The sequence below is a fragment of the Eurypyga helias genome, unplaced genomic scaffold, assembly GCF_000690775.1.
Source record: "Eurypyga helias isolate BGI_N326 unplaced genomic scaffold, ASM69077v1 scaffold27, whole genome shotgun sequence".
Taxonomy (NCBI): Eukaryota; Metazoa; Chordata; class Aves; order Eurypygiformes; family Eurypygidae; genus Eurypyga; species Eurypyga helias.
This window is the reverse complement of record NW_010263475.1, coordinates 56,611-66,712: the sequence shown is the minus strand read 5'-3', so window position 1 is coordinate 66,712 and position 10,102 is coordinate 56,611. Positions and strand designations below refer to the sequence as shown.

General features: G+C 40.9%; 1 protein-coding gene across 1 annotated transcript in view; it reads left to right on the top strand.

Moving 5' to 3' along the window:
- LOC104512871 (kalirin-like) overlaps positions 1-10,102 on the top strand; it is a 269,469-nt gene that overhangs the window by 211,258 nt on the left and 48,109 nt on the right. Inside the window, 1 exon segment of the mRNA XM_010156032.1 lies at positions 8,200-8,322. Within this exon segment, the coding sequence (XP_010154334.1) occupies positions 8,200-8,322 (123 nt within the window).

Genomic DNA, 10,102 nt, shown 5'->3' with positions numbered 1-10,102 from the left:
GGAAAGGTCTGGCTGAATATTGGCTTCTCTGTCACTGTCTGTAAATAAGAGACAAACAAACAAACAAAATACTACTTTGTATTTAGGCCTTGGCTTAGCAAAGCATTTAGATGTACGCTGAGTTTTATTTTAAATCTGCAAGTACTTTCATTTAATTAAGACTGTATTTATAGAGCAGCAGTAGGAATTACAGCAGATTGGGATTTTTTTCTGTTGAAGCAGTTTTCATCAGATTTGTTGATTCATAAAAAAATTAAATGTGCTGTCAAAGTTTTCTTGAAGTCCAAAATCCATTCTGGGGCCAGTACACTCCTGCCTGAGAACAGCCATTTTCCCAGTGACGCTTCATGTAAGCAGCCCGGTATCAGGGCCTTGTGGGCAGTGACCAGCCTCATCTGGGGCCTCCCCAACCTCTTCCCATGGGCCAGGAGCCCCATTGCAGTTCAGCCATGGGATATCAGCCTCCAGCTTTGCCCCTGCCCTGCCTTGCCACTGATTTTGTAGCATGACCTGGGACCTGCTTCGTCCCTGAGGGCCTGTGCTGCGATCACGGGCCTGTGTCTGAGCCTGGTTTCCCTCACTGGACCTGATCCTGACCTGCTGATTGACTTCTTAGCTTTGGAGTCTTGTCAGCACAACTTGGCTGATGGTCTCTTGATGAAACCTGGCTGCTATCAGTCCTCAGGGGCTGTGGGAGGAGCTATAACTAATGAGTCCCCTGCGTTGCCTGCTGGGATTTTGTTCCTCATCTTTTAGGGAGCAGCTGGCCCAGACAGCCAGCATTAGCCCTTGGTTCTGCTGAATTTAGCTCAGAGGTGGAAGTGGAGGGTTTGTTTCTGTATTTGAGGTAAATATCCTGATTCTTTAGACTGTTGGCTCTTCTCATGTGCTCCTTTGTGAAAGTGGTGCACTTCTGTTGGCCTTTTCCAGGTGTGTAGGTGACTGAGGCACAGCTGTTTCCAATTAAACTGTAGTTATGATTCTTGTTTGGAGTCACTAGGCAGCTTTCTTCATTTTATAAGTGTAGTTCACATGCAATTCTTTCCAGGATCAGGCCCTTAAATATTAGGATGGAATGTGTATATCCTACCAAACTGTTGTGTGGTATTGGTTTTTTTTTTGTTAAATACTGACTAAATTCAATTGCAGTACATGTAAGGAATATAGCTTGATTTGTCTTTAACTGAATTGTGAATACTTCAACTCACTTCACTGAGATAGGAATAGACCTTGTAGTTGGAAACTTAGTAAACCTCGAGAGTGACTCTGGCAGTTACTGTTCTAATGTGTTATTGTTTTGTTTATATTGTGGAAACATATGGAAATGAACTTGCTTAGCCATAGATGTCCTCAGCGTGGAACTTCCCACTTTCTGTTGTAGCTTAGTCAATTTAACACTGGCTGGATAGTTTTGAAAATCCAAAATGCACAAGGAGTCTTATACAGGCCTCTGTTTAACAAGCAATGCATGTTTGTCTCCAGTGTTTTCCAACCTGTGATTATGGATATTAGATTCCTTAGTAGTTGGTAAAGGTATTTGATAAAACAGTTTATTGTCCACAGGCTTTCATTTGCTATAGCACCTTCTTTGAAAAATTTTATGGCGTCCTCAAATTGGAAGAGATTGAAAAGCACTGATCTAATGGGGATTTCATCTGGCATATAATTAGTCATCTGCCCTCTACTCAACTACAGGCAAGACATTCTTTTAGATTAACTTTATCTTTCCTCTTTGTTAGCAGCATATGGAGGCATAGTGGGAGAATGTATTTATGCCTGGTGGCACATGTGGGACTGACTGGAATTTATTCCAAAACCCTGCCTTGTATTTTTTTCTAAGTGCTCTTGAATTTGCTCTTCTTATTTGCACCATAACCTGAGTTGTGCTTGTCAGAGCAATTCCAGCAAACACAACTGGTCTCTGTCAGTATTTGTGCAGGAGGCTGCCAAGAGAACAGATAGTGAGGTAATGCAGAAGGTGCTGGTGTTGATTCAGTCGTCATTGCACTCCCATTTTTATATCTCCTTTTATAAAGCTGATGCCAGAAGCGCTGCCCAGGTGATCCCAGATTATGTCAGCTGGAGTGCTTCCAGAAAAAACCCAAACAATGCTCCACAATGTCCTGTTAGGATGTTAGCTTAGATAGAAAGATAACCACAAACTAGAAGAAGTGCAGAGAGAGGCTGTGTATTTTAGGGAGAAATGAAAGAGCTGGGCTCTAGTAAAACAAACAGCAGGAGAGACAATGAACGTACCAGAAAAACTAAACACCTGAGAGAAAACGTCTTTAACTTAAAGGACAGTGTTGACCTAAGAGCAAGCGTTTATAAACTGGCCATGAGTCTGATTTAGGTGCGAGAGTCTATGAAGAGTTCAGTAACCGGAGCAGAAAGTTTGTGGAACTGCCTCTCATAGGAGGAGCTAAGCTGTAGCATTTAGCTCATTTTCAGGTGCAGCTTCATCCCTTTGTGAAAGGAAATGTTGTACTGTTGTTAGCTGCCAAAAGCAGTGATTGCACTTGACCTGAATGTCCCTTTGGGACCATTTTCTTCATATGTATCCTATACTGTTCTTCAAGACAATGTGGTTATAACGGTTATCATTCTGCTCTTACATACTGGTGTGGGTTTGATATTTATGGCTCAGAGCTTGCGGAGAAGATGATCTGCTGCAAACAGGTTCATAATTAATTCCAGCCCTTGTATAGTGTTAGATGGATTTTGGGATTTATTATTTTTCGCATGTGTAGCAATTTCATTGATAAATTTATTCAGTTCACTGGCTGCCAAAACGTGAGGGCTGTAATCCTCCCATCAGAACCGCTTGGCATAGGGTGTGCTGCCAGCCGTGTGATGGGAACATCATCCTGTGGTGCTCTGCACTGTTTCAGAATCCAGTGAGAATGCTCCTCAGCGAGCCTTGACAAAAGCCAGAGAGCAGAGGTTATTATTTGAGATTATGTTATAAATCTCATTTTATCTGAGGTAGGGCTGGACTGCACACAGTCTGCATACATGCTGTTCCATATCCGTGTGTTTCTTCTCTGTTCTCAAACAGCTGTTCTCGCCCTATACTCACTAGCCTGCCAGATGGTACAAATCCAGGGAAAGTATGGAGTCACAGTCTCTCTCCACAGGACTTATTCATGACCAGCTTGAAACCTGCTGTTTGGTCTAACACTTAACCTGGATTTTCTAGTAACTCATCAACTATGATGATAAAACATGAGGTTAAGAACTCGGTGTTGCCAGGATGAGTGCATGGTCTGATACTCTTAACTCTCAAGTGAAGTGGTCTCAAGGCCACATGTATAGTAATTACAGACACATGTATGATCATTGATGATGGGGTAGATGCTTTAGCAAAGCATTGGGAGGAGCCCCTTTGGATCATTCTTAGATCTTCTGACTCCCTCATAGCAAATAATTTTCTTCCTTAAATGGTGCACTTAATATTCTTCAGTGTATGTGTTTGCTTTCCTTTATGTATTGTTAGAAATGGACACTAGAAGAGATAATCACATTGGAAGTTTATCTTCTGTTTTGAGTATGCGTAACTGCTCCCATCAGCTACTCAGTCACTGGAAAACTCTTAACTACCTAATTGGTCTCCAGATTATCTACAGCAATGTGGAGAAGTGCCAGTCTGGGAAACATTGAGGACAGTTGGTTTACGTGTTTAAAGTGATATAATGTCCAATCTTGGTTATTCTGTGCTCCTGTTTAGTGTAAATTCATGACTGCAGGAATGATTAGCAGACTTAAGAATTAATCCGCTGGCAGTCAGAATGACTCCAGATAAGAAGTCAAAGGAATAAATGAAGATCCTTTAATTTTATGATAATCACTAGTCTAGGTTTGTTAGGGCAGTCTTTTTTTTTTTGTGAATGGGATGAGATCAATTGATACAGTGCTATATAGCAATGTTATAATGACACGGAAAATCTCAGCGGAGACACTGTATCTGGTATAAATTGATCTCACAGGGCACATTCTCCAGACTCTGCTGTTTAATGTATTAAAAATTCATTCCTTTGACAGGGAAACTAACTTATCAAAGCATGTTGGATATTTTTCCAGGAACCCAAGTTATATGCATGAAACTGGAGCGGTCCTCACAGGTTTGAGTAAAATAGCAATAGTTGGGTCATTGCCATGCTCACATCCTTAATGGTGTGCTTTAATTAAGCAAACTAGGCAGCACACTCACTTCAGGAACACAGGAAGCATCAATATTTCTCATGTGGAAAACAAGTTTAACTTGAAAGCTTCCAGGAAATACTGGTAGTAATATGGACCAGGCCAGATGATGTTGACACACTTTGACACTGAAACCTCCTGGCCACATGTTACAAACTCTCACAGCATCATTGCGAGTCACTCAACATCTGGTATTTTCAGACCCTCAACTTCCAGTCGTATTATTATGAGGAAATTGTGTAAGTCCATTTTAGACTTGGTGGCCAAAGAGAAAAGTTTGAAAACACAATCCATTAGTTCTCAAAAGCAAGTAAGACCCCATTTTTATGTATGTATGTATTTAAATCCCACAATGGTTAAGCAAATCTCGTGATCTGTGGGACTGTGCGATACTTATCGTTCATATGCATCCTTGGTTAGTAGGATGAAAGTACGGAGTTTTCCATGGTGCCAGACCTGTGCAATGAAGAAAACCCAATACTCTCTTCTGGGTACTTGGGAAAATGTCTACACTTACGTAAACATTAAGCAGAAATGCTAGAGATGTCTCTGAAGGAACTGGCCATGGAAACAAGAGCGATGTAGGCAAATCCAAGCAGTACTGTGCCCAGGCTGTGCTGTTTTGAGGGTCAGGTTAGTATTTCCACACAGCACTGGACTGTGCCATGCAGAAGTACCAACTCACCTGGGACTTGTTTGGGTATCTCAGATAGAGTGATGCGTTGCATAAACTAGGCATGTCTGTCGTCTTGCAAAGCCCTGATTGCTGTGTGAAGCAGGAGTGGTGGTGAATACTGCTTGTTCCTTACTAAGACTCAAGGGCAGCAAAACTATTTACAGAGCAAAGTGCATCACTAACCCTACTTTAGACTGTAGTGAATCTGCATCTTTTTACACTGCACTCGTTTCTAGGCATCTTGCTTTATTTTCTCCCTGCTCCAAACCACATGAAACTCAAAACTCTGCAATCTCTGGGCTTTCAAGTGAGACTTGAGAGTCAGGGATACACTCCAGACCATATTAATGGGGGATAATTTCCTACAGTCATAGGCCAGCTGAAACCAAAGTAATTTTTTATGAAAAGTATGATAGAAAAATTCAAAGTCTAAACTGAAATTGAATCTCTTCCAAAATCTGCCATTGTCCCTGAATAAAAGTTTAAAAAACCATGTCATTTTGGAAGTTGGTACAGATCTCATCACTGAGGTCTGTTGCAAAATCTTGCTCAAAATTCCTGAAGGTCATCTTTTCAACTGTTATTCTGTATTTCAGTTGCTTAAGCAAGACAAAAAGAGTTATCATCCCTTAAATTTCCTTTTTTTTTTTTTTAGTAGTTTATTATTGTATTTTAAAAGGAAGAAGAGTGGTTTAACTTGACCTAGATTCTCATGCAATAATATGTGTATAGATTAGGTGGAGGAAATGCACCCTATCCACAGAATAATAGATTGCTAGTTTAAATTACTTGTCTTAAAGATCCTGATTTAGCTTTGCTGAGCATAAAATATTAGGTTTACTGGGGTTTTTTTTTGTAGATTGCTGCCAGTATTCTCCCTGAATGTCTTTAGATTGTTTAAAATATTTAAAATTGTTTGCATCAAATGTATATCTACTTACAAGAAATGTGCGTTGGTTTCTCAGCAGAGATGTAAAATCTTGGTGTTAAGACATGAACTTTTGCTGTTATGGAAATTTTCTTGCTCTATGGCTTGCTTTTCTTTTTCCCCCAAACTATTTTGTGCCTATATTTCGTATTAAAACTTAAAGTGAGAAAAAGGAATCAAATGAGAAAGCTTTAGGTGTCTCTTCAGGTTATAGTAGGTTGTTTAGGTCTGTTTAATTGGCAGTAATGTTTGAAACTCCTGACCTCATCCTTACAAAAATCTTGTTATATACACCATCTGAAAAAAATGGTGATAGGCCTGATTTTAACATGCTCCATGGGTGCCAATGAGACTACTTTGGACTTGTATCATTGTAACTTGAACCAAATGTGGCCTTTAAGATAAGAAGTACAAGCTGGTATAGACTCCGTAGTTGCAATTGCATTTTTATAAATAAAAGGGCCTACAAGGGTGCTGGGAGAGGACTTTTTACAAGGGCCTGTAGTGATAGGACAAGGGGTAATGGGTACAAATTGAAATCAGGGAGGTTTAGATTAGATATCAGGAAGAAATTCTTCCCAGAGAGGGTGGGGAGGCACTGGGACAGGTTGCCCAGAGAAGCTGTGGATGCCCCATCCCTGGAAGGGTTCAAGGCCAGGCTGGATGAGGCTTTGAGCAACCTGGTCTAGTGGAAGGTGTCCCTGCCCATGGCAGGGGGGTTGGAACTAGATGGTCTTTAAGGTCCCTTCCAACCCAAACCATTCTATGATTCTATGAAGAGTTAGGCACATGTGACAGACTTCTGGGGACCAGGTCAGTGTGCTGTGTCTGGTGGCATTGGAGCACTTCCAATGTTTATTTGCCATTTGATGGAAGAGATATTCAGTATTATTTTTGCAAATCCCCTGCATAAAGCAGTACACTCCCATGCTGAACTGAGTGCTCAGCCTGAAACACTGACTTTATTGCAGGAATTTAAGTGACTCTTAGAGGTTCTTTGCTCTGCTCTTAGGAGCACTGTCTCTACAGGGAATGGGTAACTGACCCTGAGAAACTACAGCAGCATGCAGTGCCTGAGCAGTGGGTCCGAGTGTTCTTCAGCTGTCACCAGTCAAAATTTGTTGTTAGGTGCTGAAGATCAAACCAGCTCTTGACTAGAGAGCATCTATATGTTGTAATAAAGACCTGGACTGATGCTTTGGCTCTGTAAGGTGGCTACTTAGAAGCTTTGTTCATTGCCTTTTCACCCTAAAACACTTCCTTTAACGCCAGGTTCTGTACTGACCTGACCTTCACTGTCTCTATAATTGGTTTTTCTTTCCTTCTAAACAATTAATACATTGGGATTTTTATTATGAAAAGTCCTTATTAATGGACAGTTCCCAAGCTTGCTGGGATGGAGATAAGTAACATGATTTGAAGGGATTCTGTAACAAAAATGCCTGCAGAAAAGAAATCTGAGATTGTAATGCCTGCAGGCCGTAGTCAGGAATAAAGAATGAAAGGTTCTCACTTTGAATGCATTTAGTCTCTAACACAACACAGAAAGAGGCGAAACATAAACACACTATCTCCTAGCTGACTTGTGACAGCTTATAATGAATGAACATACCACAGATTGAAGTGTCATGTTAATGTGCTACAGAATAAGGAATGAGTTTCATCAGCCTTATTCAATATGTTTCCATCTGTGTCTGAAGTATTGAACTACCCATTTTCCCTGGAAATACATTTGAAAGTGGGAGAAGTTGAAATATGTACTCTTTATAGGTATTAATAATATACTTCTTTTCTTTTTCTCTCTTCAACCCAAAAATAATAAGTGGAAGATAGTTTGGGTTCTGGCTTTGGAATTGGAAAGATCTAGTAAATATAAGTGTAGGAAGTCAGCTGGTTATTTGGATGTAACATTTGGAAACTTCATGTGTAGACAAAACAGAAAGGGAGGGTGAGAAAATAGCATCAATAACATTTGTGGAATTTTTGGTCAATTTCTGGCTTAAGGGTACTTTATGGACTGCTAGATCTCCAGTCAGTGAAGCAACTCTGGATTTTAGGTCCCTCTGCTGCCATCTTTCTATATATGAAATTCCTGTTACTTACAAGAAAAGACTATGGGATCAGCTTACTAAAGAACATGCTTTATAAATTAGGTTTCCCGATCTATCATTCTGTTAATAATGAAATATGGTGATAACTTAAATGCTTCCTTTGCTCAACAGCAGCTTATTTTGATGAGGAACATAGATGAGGCTTTTTTGTCTGTGTTGCATATACACCTGTTTCAGAATTGTGATTTTTTTTGTTTGTTTGTTTGTTTTGCACTGGTTTGGTTTCCTTTTTGGATTTCATCCGTGGGTAACACTTTTTCCTTTTCCTGTGTGAACAATTCTAGATGTTTGACTGGATCAGCCACAACAAGGAATTGTTCCTGCAGAGTCACACGGAGATCGGCGTGAGCTACCAACATGCCCTTGACCTACAGACACAGCACAACCACTTTGCCATGAATTCCATGGTGAGTCGAGGGCGCGCTGCGAACCGCGGGCGTGTGCGTGAGTGAGGAAAGGGCTGACGCGTGAGGCCACCTCCGGTTCAGAGAGCACTATGGTCCTGTGAGAGGTGAAGTACGGAAGTTCAACCTGGGCCTTCTTTCTGGAAAAGAGTGTTGCTCTGTTTACCCAGATGCTGATATATGACTATTTCCTTGACTGAAGAGCAGCATAGTCCTGTGGAATTTGTTTACATTTTGAAAAGCAAATACAATTTAAAAAAAAAAAACGGTTTTGACATTTCTTTGACTGGGAATTAATGAGAGCTGTAGGTGACACGTTAATAATTTATGCTTCTCCCCCCACATCCTGTTAAGGTACTTTTCAAAACCTTGAAAAAGAGATACTAATCAAGCTGTCAGTTATGGCCACAGCGGTATTTTTGCTTTTTCAGTAGTTAGTGGGTCAGTCTTTCTGAACGCAGCTCAATTTACCTTAGCTATTTGTTGTTTGGTTTTTGGTTTTTTTATTTAAAAAAAAGGCATCGTTATACATTTTTAGGTGCTTTGCTCACTTATTCTTTCCAGCCATAAGGTATTTGTTCTGGAAAACGCTCTGCTTTCAACACAGATTGAGGACGGAATTGATTGATGTTTTGATTCTTGCATTGCATTAGAAAATACGCATGCATACCCCCTGCTGCAGTTACACAATGCAGAGATGAGCACTTTCTCAACTACCCAAAAGCTTGCCCTGAGTAAACCCACACCTACAAGTGTATGTCTTCGAGCTGTGTGCACTGGGGATGACACCTCAGTGGTGGTGGTTGATGTTTAAGTTGGTGGGGTAGGTCACTAGACACCCACACCCTACTATGGTGCTGAAGAGCCAAGGTACTTGGGAGCAGCTGTCTGAAATGTGGAAAAGGGCTCCTGACTACCTGAGGTCGTTACAGACCACGCACCACTTTCATAAGATTATAGGTGTTAACCCTGGTATTTTGGCCAAATTCCAGATCAGGTAATTAACTTCTGTGACCTAAATTCCACCTGCCATTTCCACCTTCCTAGTTATTCCTCACCGAAGTGCTGTGCCTCACTAGGGTCTTGTTTAACAGTGGAAGATGAGAAATTTTTATGATGTCTCTTAATGCGTGTACTGTGGTTACAATTGAAAGGTGGACTGAAAAACAGGCTCTAGGCATCTGATTGTTAAGCTTGCCATCACAGTGCTATCCAGCAAAGTACAGGATATCATGGCCTTCATATAACACTGCTGCTCACAGAATCCTAACAATTAAAGGTGTCCTGGAGGTTAGTGCGGTAAAGTCATTTGGCCTATGAAAGATACAAAGTCAGTCATAATTCTTCAGAAAACACCATTAGAGGAGTGAGGCTGAAGGACGTCCCTCTTTGTGGTTCTGTCTGATACTATCTTCTTAAAATAACTGGGAGCTAAACTTGGATAGAGATAATTGTTGTTAATAGAAAACGAACAAGTGACAGAGAGGGTGTCACCTAATGGAAGCCAAATTTATTTTTCTCCATTTTTCCATCTGTCCCCAAGTGAACTTTTGAGAATGAGTGTGAGGGGGAACTTCTGGGGGCAGAGACCTTTCAGTGGCTGCGTTGTGGCTTGCAGCTGTGCCATCTCACCCTCTCAGTGCTGCCAAACTCCCATCTAATAGAGCTGCCCAGGAGAAAGACCTTTATAGCAGAGGAGATAGTGTGACAGATGAAGTACCTCCCATTTTGCGTTTTCTCCGGTATAACCCACACATGTATAGGGAAGACCATACAGTCAGCA